The sequence below is a fragment of the Pleurodeles waltl genome, chromosome 8, assembly GCF_031143425.1.
Source record: "Pleurodeles waltl isolate 20211129_DDA chromosome 8, aPleWal1.hap1.20221129, whole genome shotgun sequence".
Taxonomy (NCBI): Eukaryota; Metazoa; Chordata; class Amphibia; order Caudata; family Salamandridae; genus Pleurodeles; species Pleurodeles waltl.
The window spans coordinates 90508523-90533164 of record NC_090447.1 but is presented as its reverse complement, the minus strand read 5'-3'; the positions used below and the strand labels follow the sequence as shown (position 1 = coordinate 90533164).

Genomic DNA, 24642 nt, shown 5'->3' with positions numbered 1-24642 from the left:
AAACAAGCATTTATCAAACACACGAGTGAAGAAATATTTTATTTAATTCAGACACAAATATATAAAAAATATATGCAATTGAAGCCACCCACCCTCCATACTATATTATATATATGATGCTCTTGCACTGATTCTACAAATCAGTTTGACAGTGCCAACTTAATTTTTAGCTTCCAATTTCAAATACCTACATTTACAGAACTTTTCAAAATTTGTTGTACATTGTCTTCTTTATTTATGTGCACTTTGATAACCCTTTAATATTATTTAATTTTCTAAACAGTCATGGACCCCTAAATAGCTGTCTCTGACCCCTCGAGGTTCCCGGACCACAGGTTAAGAACTGCTGAGCTAGAACATTTTACAGAACTCGTTACAATCCAATCCTTCAAGCCTTGTATGAACGACTTGGATTCACCATGATTAAATGCTTAAATAAAATGAATGTGCACCACTACAAAGGATGTTCCAAGTTGAACCAGTGAACATGACATAGTGGCGGGAAGCAAGGCAAATGTGTGGAAGAAAGTATTCCAGAGCTTCAGAAATAGAGAAAATACAAATTTGGGAACCACTGTCATGAAAGTCACTGTAAAAATGATGTGATTGACGGGGTACACCTCAACAACTTCAATGGACCTAAAGAACCTATAGAATATGCACTATTGCAGAACATTGTTTTGTGGAGGAGGCAGAGTCCAGGTACTTCCAATCAGGCAGGAAGGAAAAACCTAAGGTGTCTCACTACTGTTGTGCATACTCATTGTTACAAGGCAGTAGGTATGCACAATCCAACTTCCCCTTTCAATTTTGAAACATCCATGTCCACCTTAGACAGCAAAACAAGCGGTGCACAGGAATGCTTGAATCAGTCTCAACCACTGGTAACTTCTCATTTGCATTCCATTTAATTGTTTTGCTGATGTGTGCTATGTAATAAGATCAACTATGTGTAAACAAGTCTTATTCACAGTCCCAGGCAATACAGTCTCTGAACAGTAACACAAGCAACCTTCGACCTGTTTCAGCTTTATTGGTCCTTATCAGTCACTCAGTGTTTCAGCCATGTTGGTCCTCATCAGTTAGACATGTTTTAGCTTTGTTGGCCCTCATCAGTGGGGTGAAGTGAACTTGGGACAAACTCATGCAGACTTCTCCATATAGCAAAAATGATGGATGGAAATACTTTAATCAGTATGAGGCAAAGCTTTTGGCTCTGAGTGCATTCTATTACAGTGTTTTATAGATCATGTGTGCCACTAGAGAAAGACCAACCATAGAATTGCAGACTTGGTTGAAGCAACTTGGGGGACTACTATTCATAAATTCTAGGTCCATGGTGGGAGCATCATAGAATAAGAGTCAGGTTATTAAATGCCCTAGGCTACCCAGAAGCGGCTGTCTGTTAAGACAACACTTGTGATGGTGGTTTCAATAATGCCCATGCCTGCTTATTTAGATGTGCCAGCCATGTGATGGATTATTTTACCAAACATCGTGATATTGTTTTACTAGCTCATACGTTTTCATCATGAGCTCAAGTAGTTGCAGTGACCACAATTTAACATGTGGCAGACTCCAGTTCTCCCAGCTAAGCAGAAGTGAAGATGTAATGCTCTTTCCTAGTTCAAAGGCCCATGCATCAATGCCAGTGCATTCTGAACAACACAGAAGTTTTCTGTTTTCTGTGAGTTACAAGTCTCTTTGAGTTGGCCTTTGTAAAATGCTGCTGCTTGTTTTGATCTGTCAGAATTTTTTTTATAGGCTTTCGCTCCAGCTGAGAAAACCCTATTTCTGGATCTCCAAATGCTTTGCAACACAAAGGTGGATCATTTATTCATCAGCTGAAGCTTTTCTTACCTTGACACTGATGAATGTGTCATACTTTCATTTGCACTGCTGCATGTTTACTGCAGGGGCGAATAAAGTCTTTTGCACTACAACAAGAAGAAGGGAGTGGCATTGAGTTATTAATTATATGGAGGAGGGCTGATACGGATGTCATAGCGTCATCTGCTTTGGGGAGGAGAGGCATTTATTTACAAGCTATAGAGAAAAGAAGTGTTATGTTATGTGAATTCCTGGCCATCTTGATAGAAGGTGTCTGGTGAGTTGGTAGAAGTTGAGGCGATGCTTGAGTAATGCTGGGCCAGTGTTGTGGAGAGCTTTGCAGGTGTGGGTGAGTAGCTTAAGCTTACATCTTTCCTGAACTGGGAACCCGTGGAGATTGTTGAAGTGTGGAGAGATGTGTTTATTTCGCTGGGTGTTCAGGACGAGTCTTGCGGCGGCGTCCTGGGTGGTTTAAGTCAGCATAGAACAAGGGCTGGGATTCCAAAGTAGAGGGCATTTCTGTAGTCAAGTCTACTTATGATAAGAGCCTGGATGACTGTTCCTCTGGTGTTAAGTGAGCTCCACGTGACAATCTTGTGTAGCATTCACAGGATGGAAGCATGATGAGGCAATGGGGTTGATTTGTCTGGTCATGGAGAGGTTGGTGTCCAGGATGATCCCAAGGTTCTTGGCATGGTCCGCAGCCGTGGGTGGGATGCCAAGTTTAGAGGGCCACAAGAGGCATACCGGGGGAATGGTTGTTGCCGAAGATACGGACTCCAGCCTGTGTTGAGCTGGAAGCAGTTGTTTTTCATCTAAGCAGCCACGTAGCTCATGCAGTTGGCAAAGTTTGCTTTGACGGTGCTGGTTGAGACGGTAAGTAAGAGGATGAGCTTTGAATACTATGTTGATGCCGTGGGCTCTGACAGTGTCTGCGAGGGTTGTCATGTAGACGTTGAAGAGTGTTGGGTTGGGCGATGATCCTTGAGGGACTCAGCAGATGAGTTTCTTGGGTTCTTCTGCGGTACGGGGGGAAGTTTATCTCATTGAGTTCTGTCCATGAGGAGGGAGGTTATTCACTTGAGGGCTGGCCCGCAGATACCCAAGTGCTGAAGCTTTCTGCTCAGTGAGTTGTGAAAGATGATATCGAAAGATGCAGAGAGGTTGAGGAGGATGATTGCAACCGTTTCTTCTCGGTCGAGGATGTTTCTGATGCACTCGGTGGCCACAGTGAAGGCTGTTTCTCTGCTGTGGTTGGTGCCAGATTGAGAGCTGTTTAGGAATTGATGGAGTTCTTGGTGGTCTGCAAGTTGGGTATTGATGGGTTTCTCCATTACTGAACAGGAGCGAGGTGGCTCTGTAATTTCTGAGGGTGTTTGGATCCGTTGTTGGTTTCTTCAATTGGGTGTTGACTTCTGCATTTTTCCAGCAAGGTAGGAAGGTGTTGGTGCTTATGGAAGTGTTGATGGTAGCGGTGAGTGTGGGGGAGATAATGGTTTTTCCAAGGTTAAATATGAAGTAGGGGCAAAGGTCTCGGGTGGGCTCCTGAGTGGATGGTATTCATCAGGGCGTTGTTGTCTTCATTTGAGAGGGGCTTCCAGTTGCTTAGCTGCTGTTTGGCGATGAGGGAGGTATCCTGCTGGGCGTTCGTAACAGATGCTGTGGGTTGAATGTGTTGTAGATCTTGGCAATCTTTTGCTTGAAGAAGTTTGAGCGGTCTTTGCAAAGTGCTTGGGATGGGATGATGTTGTTTTTGGCATCTGCGGAGTTAGAAACTACTGAACAATGGCAAAGAGTTATTTGGCGTTGTTGGGACTTTCTTCAAGTCTGACAGTTAGGGCCTTTTTCTCTGCATCTCGTAGTTGGAGGCAACTTTGTAAGGGAATCTTACTGTGGTGTTTTTGTTGAGTCTCTATTTTCCCTCAAGTTGTTTGCAGTGATGCTTGGACTCCCTGAGGTCATTTATGTACCATCTGGGTCATTTGCTGTTTTTGGAGGTTTCGTTTCTGGTTAGAGCGGTGTGGTTGGTTGCAGTCGGTGAGCCATTTATTGAAGAACTTGGTGTTGACATCGACGTTCCCGGTGTGGTTGGGTAGGCGTTCCTGTAGGGTCTTGGTCCAGTTTTCTTCAGATATTTTGTCCCAGTGTCTTGATGGTGCTTTAGATTTTTGGGGTGGCTTAGTGGCCAGGTATCTTGAAACGTATGATGAAGTGGTCGGACCTTGTGAGCAGGGTCATGTGGGTGGTGGTGATCCTGTTGTTGAAGGAGAAAATAGAGTTCAAGGTGTGGCCTGCTGTGTGGTTTGGTCCTTGGAATATCTGGGTGAGTCTGAGGTTGCTGAGGCTGTTGAGGAGAGCCATGGAGTTGGTGTCTTTGGTGAAATTGAGGTCCCTGAGAAAGATGATGTTGGTGAATCTGATGGAGAGGGGAGCAATGAAGTCTGCAATGTGGTCGTAGAATTCTGCTCGGGAGACCGTAGGCGTGGGTTTCTTTCAGGGTGGCATTGTAGTTGGTTCATATTTTGATGCTGGTGTGTTCCACGAGGTTAGTGTCCAAGTATATGGAGGTGGTGCAGTCAACCATGTTTTTGCAGATGATCACGAATCCTCTGCCTGATTTGTGGGTTTGGTCCTGGTGTATGATTTAGTAGGCAGGTGTGGATGACTGCGGCGATGTTGGAGGCTAGGTTGAGACATGTTTTGGATAGGAAGAGAAGGTTGGGTGTGTTGCTGTTGAGGATGTCCCAAATTTCGATTGAGTGTTTCCGGAGGGATTGGACATTGAGCAACATGGCAGACAGTAGGTGTGGGGTGGTGGCGTGCGTCAGCTGTTTAGAGGTAGTGGTGTTGGCATCTGGGGTGTCGCAGGTGAAATCGCAATGGGTGCCGGAGAAAGGTCCTACCGTGGTGCTGGGGGATACGCGGTAGCAGCATGTTTGTTGGTATGTGTTGTTGACGATGACAGAGGAGTGGTGGTGGCGTTCGTTAGCTCCGATGGCAGCTGTGGTGTTGCATTGGATGGTCATGGGGCCAGAGTTCCTGATGCTGGGCGTGCCCTAGGTGGAGATAGGTGCAGATAGGCTTCCCTTTGGTGTGACTACTGTGCGGTCCGGCGGCAGCCTGCATTAAGTACGTACAGGGGTGGGTGAGGCTCCTCTTGGCGGGAAGAACGTAGGGCGTGAAAACCTGGGCAGCGGCGGTGTCACTTGGTCAAACTGCGGTAACCAGATCAGGCTGGAAGAAGCAGAAACTGGAGGCCTCAGGCAAGTAGCATCTATAGGAAGGAGTGGTGGCATTTCTTCATCAGCCCTAGGGAGGAGGAGTGGCACTGATTCCCTAGTTTCACACAGTGGGGTTTGCATTATGAGACACTTGTTGGTGAAATGCATCCCAGACCTTGTATCCTTCTTCCCATTAACAGTCGTATATCACCCTTTAGAGATTGATTGAATCCTTTCACTCTGGTCACATGAACATGGCTCAGTTTATGTAGTCACCCCCTAAAGTGATCCTTCATTATGGCTCATTGCTGAAATGTTGACATGCAAGGGGTGCTGGATGCCATGTACAAACTTAGCTTCTTGCATCTGTCAGAATACCTGCCCATAAAAGAGAACACAATTTTAATGAACCTTTCTCCTAAAGTTTAAACCTTTGTATCATGAAATAACCTTCTCATCTACTACTGTATGACAATGAGATTAAGGGGGTCATTTTGACCTCGGCGGTCTTTTTTGAAGACCGCCGAAGGACCGCCGTGCGGAAGACCGCCAGTGGTGGCGGTTTGCCGCTCAGCCTATTATGACCGTTGGCAGCTCTCCGTCCTTTTACGAACGGATAGACGCCAACAGCCATACTGGCGGGAGGCGGGGAAGTGGAGGTTGCTCCACCGCCACGCCAACAGAACACCGCCCAGCGAATCACGTCCTGTGATTCGCCGTGGCGGTGTTCTGTTGGCGGTGTGGTGTCGGCGGAGCTGCCCCATGGCTCCCGTCCCCTCCCAGAGGATCGTCGGACCAGGTAAGTCGATTGTCCGTGAGGGGAGGGGGTGGGGGGTTGTTGTGTGGGTGAATGGGGGTGTGCGTGTGTGTATGTAGAGGGGGTGTGTAGGGGAGGGAGTCGGTGGGGGTGGCGGGGGGGGAGACCCCTATCAGTGCCAGGGAAGGAATTCCCTGGCACTGATAGTGCTTACCGCCGTGGATTTCATGGCGGTTCAAACCACTGGAAATCCACAGCGGTAAGCCGGGTCCAAATACCGCCGGCGGTCTAGTGACAGCCACCGGGCTGGAGACCCAGGTCTCCAGCCCAGCGGTCGCCTCCGCCCTGTTGGGCGGAACGGAGAACCGGCGGATGACAATGGCGGTAACCGCCATGGTCATAATTCCACAAAGTAAGACCGCCAGCCTGTTGGCGGTCTTACCGCCAGTTCTCCGCCTTCCGCCAGGGTCATAATGACCCCCTAAGTCTCTTCCCCAATCATGCAGCATCCCCCTTTCCCCCGATTCCTACAGATACCCATCTTATGAATACTCCTTCTAGTCTTCAGATAGGTCTGGAAAAACCTTTCTCCAGCATTATAAACAGTTTCTTAAATAATACAATCACCAATCACCAATTACCCGTAAGAAATGTCTCCTTTGCTTTCTATTGTTTAGCAGCAGTGCAAAGGTATTTTAGCCATCCTCTAAGTTTATTCAGAGTCTATCCTCTTTGTTGTTGAATCACGCTTAAGACTTGAAGTGAATCTATCCCTCTAACCCGTGACCTTGCTGTGTAGACTAACACCAAGTCCAGGGTAATTCCAATAGTGTTGATCCACACCAAAAAAGTGTTAAGTGTGATGGTTTTCACACAAAGGCTTAAATAGTTCAAGCTGTAGTCAGTCACAGTGATTAACATACTTAGGGGTATATCTGTGAGTTAGTGTCACTCTATTTCCATGAAGGTGCTACCAAAGTCCAAAAGCTCTGACCTCTTTTGCAAGAACACTGGACTATTTTAACAAGAACAAAGATTGAATCCTACCCCTCACAGGATCTGGTCCGGAATCCTTCAGCTGGAAGGCACTGCTTTTGATCCAGGTTCTTGCTTCTAGGTCTTGCCTCACTGGAACTCCGTCAATAGCAGGTGTGAGCTGGTGGGAGCAGCCTTCTTTTATAGCCTCTGATTCCAAAATGGCTACCGTGAGTTTCTGTAGTCTCACAAGAGTGACCAGATATTGTGAGAACTCGAAGGATGACTGCCATCTTTAACTAGTCTTTTGTGAATGGTGGTCATCTTTGACTACTTTTTGTGAAAGACAGCCATCTTTGACTGGTCTTTATACATGGTGGACATCATTGACTAGTGTCTGATGATTATGGCCAATGCTGTCCAGGGACTGCCAACAAATGCACTACCAACAACCACCTCCCAAGTGAAACTTACCACATGGCTCTGCATGCTGACATTTGAGCCCAGGCAGGGTCTTGCATGCTGTTGGCGTCTGGCTTTTCTGGTTTATTGACGTCGCTACGCCAGTTTCAGGCTGTCTGACTGCTCACCTCCCATGTTCTGCTCCCCCGGAGATTGCTTCTTCTCTCGTGGAGCTCTTGACCTTTTTATGGTAGTACTGGAAAATGAGAAGTACTGGGAAACTTCAGTGGTATGAAATCCTATGGGTTCGGAGGAAGCCTGTCTCGTTTTCAGTGGAATGGGCCTAGGCACATTAAGTGAGGCACAAGATTTTATTCCCCTTACTTCGTTTTGCCCAAGAAGCACAGAAGCCTATTACCTATTCTTGACCTCCACCTACTGTACATGTTCATCTTGCAAGACAAGTGTAAGTTGGACAATAAGGGACCTTGTCGGCTCAGGTCCCAATCTTCCATTCAGTGAATCAGATTCTGCACATGGACCTCTCCAATCTCCTGAGATGGTGGCCCTTTCAGCTTCACACAAGTTCAAGCAACCACTGTCATGGATACATCCTTCCTGGGCTGGGTTGCTGATATGGGTGGCATGATGGCAGTGGGCCTTTGGTCCTTGTCAGAGCAGGACCTGCACATGAATGTGCTTGAGATAAGGCCAGTCCAAGCTGCCTGGAAGGCCTTTCTCCCTTCCTTCTCACCAACGACTGTTACATCAACAGGAACAGCCTGTGAGGTCGGGGCCCTAATATTAGGAGGCAGTTTGCCTGTGGAAGAGGGTGCAACGATGGAGAATCTTCCCACTAGCACCACTAATAGTAGACTCCCTTAATGTGAGAGAGTATGCTTTTGTTCACTTCTCATTTGAGAACTTTGAGTGGGGGCTACTCTCTGAGGTGACAACGTAGTTCTTCTCCGCTATGGGATTTTCATTCATGGATATGTATGCAATGACCCTATACAGGAAGTGTCCTCTTTTTCTGCCATGCTCCACCTTCCAAATGGTTCCTTATTGGTGCCTTCAGTTTAATTGGCCTGCTGTACTCATTTCCGATTATTCTGCTTCTGTTAAAAGTACTGTGGGCATTGCAGAATGGTCAAGCGCAGCTCCTGATTGCCTCAGGTTGGTCAATGAGGATGTGGTAATCCAATCTGCATTCTACTGCCCTGTGCAGATTAGACCTACTCTGACAGTAGGATGCTCAGGTCTGCCACCCAGTCTGCAGACACTGCAGCAGCATGTGTGGAGATTGAGTGGAGCCCTTTAGAGTTTTTTTGCCCTCCTTACCGCTAACACCATCTTGGTGGCCAGGATGCCTGCTATTAAATCCAGGTATAGTAGCTGCTGGACTATGTATGTTCAGTGCTGCAACTGAGAAGATGTAAATCTCGTTAAAGCCTGCATTTCTGACATATTAGATCGGTTTTGTCCTGCGATCATTAGTGCCTAAAGGTGGCTACACTTAAAGACATCTGGCAACCCAGTCCGCATTCATGTGTCTAATTGTTCAACTGTCCCTTCTTAGATTCCCACTATTAGTGTGGTTTCTAAAAGATTTGTTTTACTTGATTCCTTCCACTTTGTTTATTACTTCTTTGTGGGGTTTGATCCATGTTTAACTTTCTTGATACCATCTCCAATAGAGCGGATGTACAGTTACTCAGTTCAACTCTTTACTCTGAAAAAAAGCTTTGTTGGTGGCAGTTATTTCTGCTCGCTGGGGCTGAGGACTCTAGGTCCTATAAATTAATCCTACCTTCATAGTCTTTTATCTGGATTAGTTAATTCTTCGCAACTTCTCATCATCTTTTCCCAAAGTGGTTTCTGCATTCCGTATGGCCCAGATTATTACTCTTCCATCCATCTTCTGTCCTTTATAACCAACAAAGGATAAAGGATGTCTGATTAGGATGAATCCCAGATGTGTGGTGTTGTACTACATCAACCACATGCAGTAGTACAGAGTTGATGACAAACTCTTTGAAGGCTTTTCATGAACTGAAAAAAGGGCAAGCCGGTGACAAAACACACTATCTTTTGTTAAGTCATCTTTTGTACCAAGGTTTGTTGTGCCTGGGCCAGGAAAGACCTTTCAAGTGGACATGTTATGATTCTCTTGGTTCCTCTTCCCACACCCCCATGGGCCACAAAACGAAAGTCAGAAACTGACACCAGCACACCGGTTGGCACCTAACATACCTCAGTGATGTCACATCCAAACACAAAGTTGTGACTGGAGCTGCATGATGCCACCTGGCTGTGATGGGGAGTTATTTCAGGGGGAAATATTTTTCAGACCATTCTAAAGCCTGGAATGAGTACTCATGAGAAATCAGGGGATGATTATGTATCCACCAGAAATATCATTAACGAAAGTAAGTAACTTTTGTTTCAGCAACATCTTGACAAAGGCTGTACTTATTCTCAGAAAAAACAGTCCAAGGGTTCTGGCAGATCTATTTGTGGAAAAGTACTGTTTCATCTTACCTACTGGATACAGTCCATTGTAATTTCCCCACCTGCAGTCTCTTTTTTGTCTTAAATTTGCTCTTTTGGGAGCATCTTTGGACACCCCCTGATTTTTTAGATAATCAGAAGTTTAGCATTTATCCATCATGAGACAGGACCCCCACATGCTCACAGAGTATTTCCTCTTTTGTTTTATTTGGCTAAGTTACTGTAAAGTGCTTTCACTGCCACTGTTCACTGCACCAGGTCACTTATAGGTCACCACAATGGCAGGCCTTCTAGCCCAGAGGGTAGGGTGCAAAGTACCTGTGTGTGTGTGAGGACACCCCTGCACTAGCAGAGGTGCCCCCACAAACTCCAGGCCCATTTTCCCAGACTTCGTGAGTGCGGGGACACCATTTTACGCGTGTACTGGACATAGGTCAGTACCTATATCCAGCTACATAATGGTAACTCCGAACATAGGCATGTTTGGTATCAAGCATGTTGGAATCATACCCCAGTGCTTTTTCAAGTATTGGTTGTATGATCCCATGCACTCTGGGGGCTCCTTAGAGGTCCCCCAGAATTGCCATTACAGCCTTCTGAGGGTTTCCGGAAGCCCAAGCTGCTGCCACCTCCCAGACAGGTTTCCACCCTCCTGTTGCTTGAGAAGTTCAAGCCCAGGAAAGCAGAACAAAGGATTTCCTTTGGGAGAGGGGTGTTACACCCTCTCCCTTTGGAAGTAGGTGTTACAGGCTTGGGAGGGGTAGCCTCCCCAAGCCACTGGTAATGCTTTGAAGGGCACATTTGTTGCCCTCCTTGCATAAACCAGTCTACACCAGTCTAGGGACCCCAGTCCCTGCTCTGGCGCAAAACTGGACAAAGGAAAGAGGAATGACCACTCCCCTGTCCATAACCACCCCAGGGGTGGTACTCCGAGCTCCTCCAGAAGGTCCTTGGGTTTTGCCATCTTGGATTCAAGGTTGGCAGGGAATTCTGGGAGCATCTGAGTGGCCAGTGCCAGCAGGTGACATCAGAGCCCCCTCCTGATAGGTGGTCACCCAGCTAGGTGACCAATTCCCCTTTCAGCGCTAATTAGGGTCTCTCTCTTGGGTGGTTCCCTCTGCAACCTCCACTTCGACTTCTGACTGAAGAAACTGCATTGGGACGCTCCAGGACCCGACAAGCTCCAACAAAGAAGCAAGACACCTCCTGCAACATTGTATCCACAGTTCCTTCCTGCAACTGCAACATTTCCCATGTTGTGCATCGTCTGAGGACAGCCCATCTTCAGCCTGCACCAGAAAGAAGAAGGAATCTCCCTTGGGGTGAAGGAGTCACTCCCCTGCTTCGGCAGGCACCAACTGCAACAATGACTGGCCACATGGATCCCCGCTCCTGCTGAGCTGCGTGGATCCTGCTTCACCGGTGATGGACTGAAGTGGTACCGACGGTCCTCTCTTCCAGATCTCCAACTTGGGTGGAGGTAAGCCCTTGCCTGCCCACGCATGGCAGTACCCCCATGCACCTCGGACTTTGCAGCTGCCAAGGCTTGTTGACATATTTTCCAAGGGATCATCAGGCATCTGGAAGCTCCAACCCCCAGCATTCTGTCCTGCGACGCACAGCTCCCTGAGTGGTTCTTCGGCAGCGTGGGAGCCCTGTTCGTAGTGCTGCGTGGGCCCCCTCTTTGACTTTTGTGTCCCCGATCTGTGGGACTCCTGTGGGTGCTGCCTGGGTTTCTGTTTGCTCTCTGTGTTGCTGAGGGCCCCCTCTGACTCCCTCTCATGGGTAGAGTCCACTTGGTCCTTCCTGGTCCTGGGCATCTCCACTTTCTGCTAACTGCGAGTTTTGCATGCGCCAAGGCTTGCTGGCGGAATCCGAAGATGCAAACATGACTGCAATCCTCCCTCCAGAGTGGGACAGTACCTTCATTTTTGTAACACGTGTGTAAGTACTGTGTGACTACAGTGGTATTGCATGAGCTTTGCATGTCTCCTAGATAAGCCTTGGCTGCTCATCCACAGCTACCTCTAGAGAGCCTAGCTTCTAGACACTGACTACTCTACACTACACTATTAAGGGATCCCTGGACCTGGTATAAGGTGTAAGTACCATAGGTACCCACCACACACCAGGTCAGCCTCCTACAGTTACCCATCGCTCTGCTGCTTGTTGACCAACCTGGAAACATGTTTCTTTTAGCTTCTGGATCATTCACTTCTGCTCCTGCCCCATAACTGCCTTTGACCCCATGGTTACCACATGCAAAACAAAGGCCCACCACCTAAATCAAATTACAGCTAAGGACTCTTCAGGAGCTCCAGCTCATGAAGTGAACCAGTGGGGTCACTTGAAAGGGGATGGAATGAGGTTGTAGCTACAATAAGGACCCATGTAGATGTGTCCTCTACAAGCTCTGAGTGCCGGAGGTACCTCTTAAGCCTGCACCCGGGCCACCCAACGACTCATGACAAAAAGGTAGAGGTAGAGGTGGTCCTCGAGTAGTGGAAGCTGCAGAATGGCAGTTTCGATAGACAGAAAACGAGAATGCAACAGAAGAAGAGAGCCAGAGCTGAGAGTGAAGCTCCTGGTCGGCAACGACCACAGCAGAAGTTACTATTATGCAGCTAAGGTCTGAGACCAAGAGACTAGAGATAAAGGGGGTCATTACGACCTTGGCAGGCGGCAAGGTCTGACCGCCGGGCGGCCGCAATGCAGCCGCACTCCCGCTGCGGCCATCAGGAGATCCCCGCTGGGCCGGCGGGGGGAAACCTGGTTTCCGCCCGCCGGCCCAGCGGGGATCTCGGCCGCAACACAGGAGCTGGCTCTAAATGGAGCCAGCGGTGTTGCGGCCGTGCGACGGGTGCAGTTGCACCCGTCGCGCTTTTCACTGTCTGCATGGCAGACATTGAAAAGCCGCACGGGGCCGTGGCAGGGGGGCCCTGCACATACCAGGGATTTCACCGCCAGCCTGCTGGTGGTGAAATCCGCCAAAACAACCCTGGCGGTCTTTGACCGCCAGGGTTGTAATGACCCCCAAAGTCTCCAGGGGGCCCGGGTGGCCTGGGGAGATGGGAAAGAAGGGTATGGTTCGGAGAAACAGAAAGACTCCTGGGGGCTGGAGATGATGTTACCTCGCAGACAAAATGTGAAGCAGTAACTGGAAGGAGTGGAAGCCCCTGTGAACAGTTACGAAAGGGGACAACCTGTAAAATAAGGACCCAGGGCTTCAAGAGGGGGCACTTTCACCATGAGGCACAATCCAGAGCCGTGGTAATAATACTGTGTAGTAATGTCTTTTTTTCCTGGATTGAACACCGGAGTGCCCTTTTTTCTGTTAGGAGCTCTAAGTTTGGAAGAATAGTGTGAGATTTAATGGCATCGACCCAGGCATGAGACCAAAGTGGGCATTCTGTACAGGATTTCCTGAGCACCCAGAAGCCACAACACAACTCGGCCTCAGGCACAAGCGTCATGGACGGCGAGAGTCAGTCTGGCCCACAAGTTGAGACCAGTTGGGACATGGACCCCCAGCTACTAGGGGAGACATCCAATCAGTGCTGACAGCATTTATAAAGAAATTTGCCAGCTGAGACAAGACTTTGTGATATCTCTAGACAACCTAGATCATGTGATACAGAGACTGGACACCAGAGTGGATCACCTCGAATTTGCAACTGCAGAAGTGACCCACAGAGGGATAAACTGAGTGTGCAGCTGGGGGAAGTGGGAACACTGTGCCAAAGGTTATCTGATAAAGTAGAAGATGGGGGGAAATGGGGGGAAATCATTCACAATTAAATAATGTGCTTATCTGAGGTAATCCAGACTCAATCACAAATCAGGACCTGGCCAGATATGTCCAGGACTTAGTCAAACCACTCCTTCAAGACCCGAAAGAGCATGCAGTCACGCTAGATCGCACACAAAGAGTATTTAGCCAATACCAAACCCAAAATGAGTTAGCTCCTGATGTCCTACATAGAGTGCATCACTTTGGCCAGAAGGATGAGATAATGAAGTTGGCTAGATGGTCTGAACCCATTGTATTCCGCAGCTCTACCCTGGCACTTCTTCAGAATGTTTCAGCTCTGATACTTGCCAAGAAGAAGTTTCTAAAAATAGAGACAGTCATCCCTCAAACCCATAGGATTTCATACCGCTGGGGTTTCCGTGTACATCTCATATTCCAGTACTAAGATAAAAAGGTCTCGATCTCCACAAGACAAGAAGCAATCTCCGGTGCAGGACATAGGAGGTGAGCAGTCAGACACCCTGAAACTGGCATGGCGACGTCAATAAACCAGAAAAGCCAGACGATGAGAAGCGTGCAGATTCATCCAGGAGCTACAATGACCTCCAAAAGACAACCTCCAGTTGGAGGATCCTTGACAGTGCCTTTGACATAAGACTGGTGAGTCCATTGCAGAGTAAGCCAGTGAATTGCCTTTGGACCTCCCTGAGGAACCCTCTACACCTAAGTGGACTACTGTGTATACCAATGTATTGTGACTGGAGACTGTCCCCTAGGAGAGCCAGTTAGTTGCTCCTTGTATACTTTGTGATCCAGGATTGAGAACAATGTCTCTTTTCTTGGCACTATATTACTTGCTCTGGGTCTTTACTGGCCCGGAGGGGTGCTTTCCTCATGGCTTCGAGGAGCTGGCCTTTTGTAGCTGGACTTATTTGTGTCTGTTAGAAACGGGGTCCCTAGTTGGCAGTGGTCTGCACTCAGTCCAAATAGGGACCCTCACTTTAGTCAGGGTAAGGGAGTCACACACCTAAGATAACCCCTGCTCACCCTCTTGGTAGCTTGGCTCATGCAGTTAGGCTTATCTCAGAGGCAATGTGTAAAGTGTTTGTACCAACACACACAGTGAAAACACCACAACAGTACTCCACACCAGTTTAGAAAAATAACCAATATTTATCTAAGTAAAACAAGACCAAAACAACAAAAATCCAACATACAGAAGCAAAGATATGATTTGTTTAAAGATTAAATCCCAATAAAGCGCTTAGAAACACAATAGCTCCAACTGGGTCTAACATGAATTAATTGACTAAGTCACTCCCAACAGTTCTATGCCACTCGCTAGGGAGTGCAGCTCCTGTCATGGAGTCGCACGGGCCCCAGGTACAGTACTATAAAAACGAGGAAAACAAAGACGTTGCACGGAGTCGGGGAGGTGAGGTGTCGCTGGAGCCGGTGTGGCATCTGTTCCTTACTGCTACTGGTGAGGTAAGGTTTCGGTTCCGTACGGTTGCAGGGGAGGTGATGTGGCACCGGCTCTTTATGATCCCGAGGGGTCAAAGAATCCGATGGGTCAAGACTCAGTGGGCCACAGGCGCTGCGGCAGAGTCGGGTGTCACGGACATCGGTGACACAGCACTCGGAACTCACTATGTCGCAGGACTTCAGAGGCTCTGCGGCGGCTTTGGGCCAGCAGCACCAGATCTGCTGCGTCGGTCACTGTCATTGCACTTCAGCTGGGACCACGGCTTCAAATGCAGATAGCGGCGCAGGATCTGAGGCCTTCTGGAGACGTTGTGCCTGGTTCTTCTTGTTTTTCACGAGAACTTACTTCCAAGGGCCCAGAAACTGGATTTGGTACCACTTGGGAAGTCAGGACTCTCAGCAAGAAAGTACAGGTGCTAGCAGATAAAGTCTTTGATGTCCCTGAGACTTCTAAAAGGAGGCAAGCTGAGTTCAAGCCCTTGGAGAACCTTGGAAAGCAGGATGTAGAAAGCAAAGCCCAGTCCTTTCATTCCCAGGGCAGAAGTAGCAGCAGCAGGACATCACATCAAAGCAACAGGCAGAGTGGCAGGTCCTTCTCAAGCATCCAGCCCTTCTCCCTGGCAGAATGTCCTCAGTTCAGAAGTGTTCTAAAGTTGTGGGGTTAGCAGTCCAATACTTATACTCATTTCTGCCTTTGAAGTAGGCAGACTTCAAAGGAAAGTCTTTGTGGTGCACAAGTCCCTGCCTCTCCCTGTACTGGCACCAGACACACTCCAGGGCGTTAGAGACTGCTATTCAGGTGCAGGTTTCAGCTCCTCCCTCCACTCCAGCGTGAATTCACAAGCAGCCCAACTGTCAGTCTGACCCAGACGTGTATTCAGCAGCCAGCAGAGGCACAGAATGGTTACGCAAGAAAATGCCCACTTTCTAAAATCGCCAATTTCAAACATACAATGAAAAAAAAACAACTATACCAAAAGATGTTTTTTTTAATTGTGAGTTAAGAGACCCCAAACTCCACATCTCTATCTGCTCCCAATGGGAAACTGCAATTAAAAGATATTTCAAGTCAATCCCCATGTTATTATATGGGAGAGATAGGCCTTGCAATAGTGAAAGTCGAATTTAGCAGTATTTCACTATCAGGACATTTAAAACACACCAGTACATGTAAAACACACCAGTACATGTCCTACCTTTTGAATACACTGCACCCTGCCCATGGAGCTGCATTGGGCCTACCCTAGGGGTGACGTACATGTAGTAAAAGGGAAGGTTTGGGCCTCACAAGTGGGTACACTTGCCAGGTTAAACTTGCAGTTCCAAACTGCACATGCAGACACTGCAATGGCAGGTCTGGGACAAGTTTACAGGGCTACTTATGTAGGTGGCACCACCAGTGCTGCAGGCCCACTAGTAGCATTTGATTTACAGGCCCTGGGCACACATAGTGGACTTCACTAGGGACTTACTAGTCGATCAAATATGCCAATCATGGATAAACCATTCCTCAATACAAATGCACTTTAGCACTGGATAGCAGTGGTAAAGTGCCCAGAGTCCTAAAGCCAACAAGACAGGTCAGGAAATATAGGAGGAAAGAGGAGAAAGGTTTGGGGATGACCCTGTAAAAAGGGCCAGATCCAACAATGTCTATCCCAGTTTGCGAGATAGGGGTCCCCAGGAAACGTACAGAAACTTAATGGGGCTTGTACATGCAAATAACCAACAAACACCCCACCCCTCCCCCACATCCATTAGTACATGCTTTTTTTTATTCTTTCTGTTATTGTTTTTATGTTTGTTAATCACTAAGGCCAAGATCATACTGACTGCAATGCTGGTACAGACAGTTGGGTAAGTGCCCAGGGTAGCCCTAAATGCCTGGCAGTGGCAACTGCATATGGGTTAGCACACTACATCCACTCTTTCAATGCAAGACAAGAGACAGACTCTGAATATTATAACTGTAGGAACGTGCCCCTTTGGGCATGGTTACCCCCACTTTTTGCCTGATATTGATGCTGACTTGACTGAGGGTATGCTGGAATCCTGGCACACAGCTAAGTCCTTTGTGACCAGGGAGGGTCCCCAAGGGCTGCAGCATGTATTGTACCACCCCAAGGGACCCCCTCACCAAGTACATGTACACTGCCATTGCAGATTTGTGTGTACTGGTGGGGTGAAAAAGATAAAGTCGACATGGCATCCCTCTCAGGGTGCCATGCCCACCAACCACTGCCTGTGGCATAGGTAAGTCACCTCTCTAGCAGGCCTTACAGCCCTAAGCAGGGTGTACTATTCCACAGGTGAGGTCATAGCTGCATGAGCGATATGCCCCTACAGTGTCTAAGTCCATTCTAAGACATTGTAAGTGCAGTGTGGCCATATTAAGTAAATGGGCTGGGAGTTTGTCATTACGAATGCCATAGCTCCATAATGGATTCACTGAATACTGTGAAGTTTTGTATCAAACCTCTCAGCACAATAAACCCACATTGATACCAGTGTTTGATTTATTGTACAATGCACCCAGATGGCATCTTAGAGATGCCCCCCTATATTTTATCCAACCTTGTAAGGCTGACCAGTATGTGCCAGCCTGCCACTAAAAGACAAGTTTCTGACCCCATGGGGGGATTGCCTTTCTGCCCTCTGCAGTCAGAAACAAAGCCGGCTCTGGGTGGAGGTGCTTCACACCTCCCCCCTGCAGGAACTGTAATACTTGATGGTGAGCCTCAAAGGTTCAGGCCTCCTGTTACAGTGCCCCAGGGCACTCCAGCTAGTGGGCATGCCCACCCCCGAACAAAGCCCCACTTTTGGTGGCAAGTCCGGCTGGACAATTACGTAAAACAGGGAGGAGTGACCACTCCAGCTAGGACCACCCCTAAGGTGTCCAGAGCTAAGTGACCCCCTCCCTGCAGAATCCTCCATCTTAGTTTGGAGGACAGGGATCAATAGGGTTAGGAATGTGCCCCCCCTGCCCTCTGATTCCTGTAACACCCCTAAATCTAGGACTTAGGGGCACCCCTGAATCTAGCTCACCAGATTCCTGGTGACCTCAAGAAGAAAGAAGCAAGAAGAAGGACTGCTAAGCCAACTCCAGCAGAGAGTACTCCACACACCAACTGACTTGGCCTCAGCCCTACTGGCCTTTCTGCAGCTTCAGAAGCCCTGCTACAAAAAGGTGATGTATCCTGCAGGACCAGCGACCTCTACAAACCCCCAGAGGACTGTCTGGCCACCCACCAGAGGACCAAGAACTCCCAAGGACAGCAGCCCCTTCCACAAGAAACTCCAAGGACTCCAGAACCGCCCGGATCCGCGAGTTCTGCCCACTCTGCACCCGACGTGTCCAGGAGGCCCACCAGTCCAGAGCAGGTCCCTAGGTGACTCCGACCTTGTGTCCACCCTGGGATGACCCCTCCTGGCCAACACAACAATCCTGTACTCTAAATCCAGAGGACCCCCCTGACCGCAAGAGAACTGGACAAAGATACCCTTTGCCCAAAGGTACCCCTGCACCCGCAGCACCCTGGCCTTGGGGAATCCGACTGATGGTCCAGCAACATTCAGCAGGCAGCCCTCCGTCTTCTCCATTCTATGGTTTTCTGGAACCGACCCCCTGGACCCAGCCTGCACCATCTTTGTGACCCACAGGGTCTCCATATTGAAAAGGATTGGCAGCACAACGCTATCTTTTCACCCTGCACCCGGCCGCACCTGTGCCACTGAAGGTGTGTGTTTGGTGCTGACCTGTTGAACCTTGAACAGTGGACATCTTAACCCCCGGAGACTGGAATTGTAAGTCGCATGCTTACCTCAAAACTGCACTAACACTTTCCCGCTCAGGTCTGTTCGGAAAATTGTAGTGTCAACTTTTGAAAGTGAAAAGTGTTACTTGTCTGTAAACTGTTTTAGTTGCCAAACTGAAACAAAGTACATTTGATACATATGCTTGATACATACTTACAACTGTATTTACCTGTAACAAGAATCTTTTGGTTCTAAAAATAAAGTAGCAAATACATTTTTCCCATATAAATACATTGGCCTAGAGTTAGTCATTGAGTGTGTGCTCCATTACTTGACTGTATACAACAAATGCTTTGCACTACCCTCTGATAATCCTAAGTGCTCGACCACACTACCACTAAAGAGAGCATTTGTATTATCTACCTTAGCTTCTGTTAAGCATCTGGGGAACCCCAGGACTCTGTGCACACTATATCTCATTTGGATATAATATATACAGAGCCAGCTTCCTAGAGTAACTTCAATGTACAGGGCCTCATCTCTAATGTGAAGGGGAAATCCTTGCTTCATTTGTTGCTGATGGAAAAAAGCAGATTTGGTGTTATTGCAAGACACACACCTCTTGGCTGGCAACACCAGAGGAGGCACTCTCAATAGTATGAACAACAGTTTCACTCAACTGCACTGACAACGACTAGGGGTGTGGCAAATTTAGTTGGAGCAGTGACACCTTTTCAGGTAGACTTGATTCATCGAGATCCAGTGGGGACAATGATTTTGCTTAATTGGACAATAGTATGCAGAGCAGTGGCCACGATGTCAGTGTATAGCCAAAATGACGATAAAGAACAGTTTTACTCCTGGCTCTTCCCCTTTGTGGCCCAGCTCTCTATCGATAATGTGATTGTGGGGGTGGCTTTAACGTAGCCCATATCCCCAGTATGGACAGATCACACTCATTATGGCAATAGTTGCACACCCCAATGCCCATGACTCAGGGGTTCGCAGATTTGAAACTGGTTGATGTCTGGCAAACACAACATGCAGGCTTGAACAATTACACATTTTAGTCCAACGTCCACAGTTGACACTAGCAGATTGATTAGATATTTGTTTCATCATCTGTATACGCCTGGGTGGACTCATCTGATATTGGCACATGAGTTGTATTCGATCATGCACTGGTGGTGGCTACACTGTTCCTGTCACCTCGAGAAGCAAACCTCTGTGGAATATGGAAGATGAACAAAATAACATTCCTAGACCCCACCCTTAGTATATAAAGGAAGTGTTCAAGAACTACTTCAAAGAGAATGAAACCTAGAAGATCTCTTGGGCAATGCTATGGGACACTGCTAAGTATTGACCAGAGGTGAACTTCTTAACTATACTACAACCTTCCTCCATATGGCCAGGTCTCAAAGACTGGAAATTTAAGCCAAAATAGCCAAATTAGAACAAGGACTTGCAGTAGGCAACTACAAAGAGCTTTACACAGGAGCCATGGGGAGCTGGAAATGGTACTGGCCAAAGACGCTGTCCACAAACTCAGAGAAACAAAACAGCTGTGCTATGAAAAAGGTAACAAACCAGATAGGCTCTTAACTCATAAAATACACATACAGAGGTCTAAGGACCACATAGCTTGATAGCAGACGGGGAGGGCTGTCTACACATGACTGAACAGGAAATTGTGGTGACTTTCGCCATTTATCAGGCTACACTCTATGGAAGAGAACTGTGTTGTGTGTGGCTACAAGATGAATAGCTGGGATACACTTTCCTGAGATAAACAAGACACTCAGAGAAAAAATAGACCAACCGACAACAGTAGAGGAGATGACACAGGCCATGAAGACTCTTCCCAATAATTAAGCTCCAGAAACGTATGGATTCTCTAGCTCCTTCTACAATGCCTTCTCTTTGTTTCTCTCACCCTACCTGGCTATGATCTAGAACTCATTTCTTGACACCCTGGAGGTCACTCCAACAGTGATAGGGTCCCTTGTCACATTGATAGCAAAGCCAGAAAAAGATCTTTGGGAGTGAGGTCTTATTATTATCTTATAGCCCTCCTCAACAGTAACATGAAGATCTATGCCAAGATTATGACTGCTAGGCTGAAGGGAGTGTGGCTCAGTCTATGCTCATTAGAAAGCCACACACAGGGGACAATAGCTGAATGGCTATTAACATAGTAGATAAGGTTACGGCCACGAGCACTCAAGTTCTCCTCCCTTCGCTTGATGCGGAGAAGACTTTTGACCAGGTTTCCTGGTACTTCTTAACGAAAACATTGGATAGAACGACCCTCAAATTAAGTCCTTTGTCCTGGCGAAATATGTGAGGCCTTCTACTAAACTCCAAATATAATCTTGCCTCTTGGACCTTATTGGTCTGGCCCTAGGGATGCAACAGGGTCACCCCATCTCACACACTGCTGTTCCAACATGTCCAGGCTAATCCAGATATCACGAGTTTGGAGACACAAGATGAACAAGTAAAGATGGCCTTTTTTGCGGATGACATTCTCTGTTTCCTAACCAATCCCACCACTTCTTTCCTGGTATTGATGGAGGAAATAGACTGTTTTCATCTAGTAGCAGGCTTCAAGGTCATCTACCATAAGTCCAAAGCAGTGGGGGTGGGCAGCAATCAGGAGGACAGCAAAGCCATCACCTCCAGATATGGGCTGCAACTGCTTCAGCAGGAATCAGCTATCTGGGTGTGACTATCCCCCTCCCCCAACTCTAGTGAAATATTTCAGAGCAATTCCCCCCACTCCTTGACACCATGTTTAAGGTTTTAAGGAACCGCTACCGATGGGGCAGGCTTGATATTTCATAGGTGGGAAGGATCAACTGGATCAAGATCTTTTTCGACGCTTACCAGTGATAATACCTCCAGAGGTCTTAAAACTATTACAAACAAAAATTGGGACTTTTATTGGGAACAACAGATCACTCCGCATTGCAGAGAAAAGAATGGGGTGTTCCTGACTCTGAAAGATACATACTGGCAGCACAGCTCACCCCGCCGTAGCATTGTGTTCCCCAGATTCCAAGAAACCTTGGTGCCTTATGGAGCAGGAGTAGTGCTGGCTCCTTTACCATCAGTAATCCCTCTGGAATCGCTTTTCTCAGGGTGTTTTGATTGAAGCCATTGAAGTGACCTTATAATACTGGAATAAGGCTAACCAGATACAACAGATATCGGATTCCCATTGACCCGAGTGATAGAGAATCCTGAATTCCCACCAGGCAAGACCAACAGGGAATATTTATCCTGGGAGTGGAGCAATATGCTTTGTCTTGGCCAACTGTATACAAAAGGAATTCCAAAGTCTAGAGACCAGTGTTCTAATTACTTTATATTATGGCACACCACAATCTTTACAGAATCCCACATCTTTTACATTGGCCAAAGAACGTAAGGTGAGGGAACTGGGGCTGAGAGAGACTGCAGGGTGAAGGATATGTTCTAAGGTGGAGACACCAACAAAGCCCCATCTTGTCTTTATTGAGCACTAGACAAATCCATTCCTGCAACACAGTTATCTTAAACAGGAAAATGGTCGGAAGACCTCGACCTGACGAATGAGGACTGGACTCTAATCTGGGCATGAGCAGCAAAATCCTCCCACTGTCTTCAGCACAGAGTGAATACCTTTAAAATTATTCTGAGATGGTACCTGACTCTGGTTCATCTTAAGACAATGATTAATACCCTGGACACTTGTTAGAGGGGATGCGGATCATGAGGGACCTACGTTCAGATGTGGCAGGTTTCGGCAAAAATACACGATCATTAAGTTGCTAAGGTTAGCCCAAATAGTACTACTGGGCCATATGGATGAAGAGGAGCTTTGGACCCTTTCTCTGGGTGCTTAAAACATTTAATCCCCACAACTACTAGTGGCCCAACTAGTGATGGCCCAGAAATAGCGGTATCCAAACTGCAAAAAAAAGGACAGTGCTGGACTAAGGTATGAACCGTTCATGCTATGGAACGTCTCACGGCCACACTTGGAGATATACTGACCACATTTGTATGGGCTCCTTTTCACACTTATAAAAAAAGTGACATGAGAACACCATGACTCCCAGAATTGGTGACACTGGTAGGGAATGAGGAGCTAGAGGAATATTCCCCACAGGACCTAACTTAAGGCGTTGACCAACAAGGAAGTTGAGCAAGAAGTTGGGAGTGGAGCAATATGCCTTGTCTTGCTCCACTCCCATAATAAAGAGATTAACCCACCCCCCCCCCCCTTTAGGTATCATATCAGTATGAGATACAAGTACTATGTTGCAAAGAGATTTGACATAAGACTCTGAAAAACTTCTTACATTGTATGTGCAAGCATAATTCTGAATATGTTAGTGGAATGTATGGCCCACGAAAAGTTTAAGTAAAGTTAACAAAAAGAAACAAAGGAGATGCAATAAGCCATTCTTCCAGCAGGGTAACTGGGCTGCGGTAACCCTGATCATACCCAATGGTCGCCAAAAAAAGACTTCCTTTCACTCATACTTTGCGGATATTGATAACACATCCAAAGAGCTCTTCCTTTTGTATAAGGAGCAGGTATGGTGCATCCCCTGATGCACCCTAGTAGATATTGCCACACAATTCTGTAATTCTCAGATGTGAAGCCACTGGGCTTCCATGTGTTTTTTTTAATGTACCCAAGTGAAGAATCATTGATAGTGCTTGTTCTGAGAATTTGGCACACAACAGCCTCTTTATTCCGTGGTGTATTACTTCAAACCACATTAGGAACCAATATGCCTCAGGGTTGAAATGAATGATCCCAAAAATGAATTCTTCCTACAAAGTACTCTAACGTATTTTGTGTACTTTCTCCTATTCTCTTGTAGATTGAAAATGAAGAGAATCTGCTTGCTGTGGCACTGTTTCCATCGTTGGTTGAATTAGTAATTCATGACAACCCTCTGACTACTCTCAGAAGCGGTAAAGTATAGTAAAGTATTTAGAACATGTGGACTACAGTCTAAACCCAGAAATGTATATATAGAACTAGCTTATAGAAACAATTTCATTACAATATAATTGAATTCCAAAGTCGATCTGAATATCCTTAGCTTTAATTTCTCTGAGGAAATACTTCTCAGAAAATATGTTTTTGGTTGATAATTCACTGACCAGCTTAACCCCCAACCACTTACACAAAATGAATTACCACAATTATAAACTTCTTTGTTTTCCCCAAATGATGCCTCAGTTAACTAATGCATCACCTACAGGGATCTGTATTTGACTCTGTGGTCTCTTGTCCGAGTTTATAAAATGAGTACAATTGATTTAGGTAAACCTTTATTATTTAGTGCTAGGAAGACCCCAGGTGAACATGTACTTTACAAATGCATGCTACATATTATGTTAAGTTGATTGTTAAACATGCCTTTATATTAATGCAACTTTCTGCCATGGACCCTTGAAAACCTCTGTGTGATTTGAAGTCACAACCTTTAATTTCTTTCCCTCATCATTCTTTCAGCATGCCACGCATAGTTTACTGCCTTCTCTAACTCTTTATCCATGTGTGATCACCATTACCTGCCATTAATCTTGCCTTAGTGTAACTACATTGTAAGAGTTGCTCATGAGCCCCTAAATAACCCAACCTCTTGAAGTGCACATTCAGGGAACTACTATTTAACCTTGGTCAGCGCTTTATCCTCCTCTAGTCCATTTTAGCCTGTGTTTGGCATCCATTCATCAGAGCGGTAATTCCTCCAGGCTTCAGTCTACACCTCATTATTACCTACCCCCTGCCTACTCTGTTATTACCTCAAAACCATAAGCAAAAATGGACTCCAAATCCTTTGATCCAGCAAATTTAAAATGGTATATGGTCTAAATTAATTTTAAAATGCACATCCCCCAAAACTCCCTAAATACGTCCCACTTCATTTGTATACCAATGGCTC

General features: G+C 46.8%; 1 protein-coding gene across 2 annotated transcripts in view; it reads left to right on the top strand.

Annotated features, from left to right (window-relative positions):
• The window catches only part of XRRA1 (X-ray radiation resistance associated 1), a 183863-nt gene that overhangs the window by 117772 nt on the left and 41449 nt on the right, over positions 1-24642 (top strand). For both annotated transcript variants that reach the window (XR_011194838.1, XM_069203812.1), the window contains exon 12: positions 23569-23662. Coding sequence is in view for 1 of the 2 variants with exons in the window: in XM_069203812.1 (XP_069059913.1) it covers positions 23569-23662 (94 nt within the window). In the remaining variant the exon portion in view is untranslated. The remainder of the gene's footprint in view (positions 1-23568; positions 23663-24642) is intronic.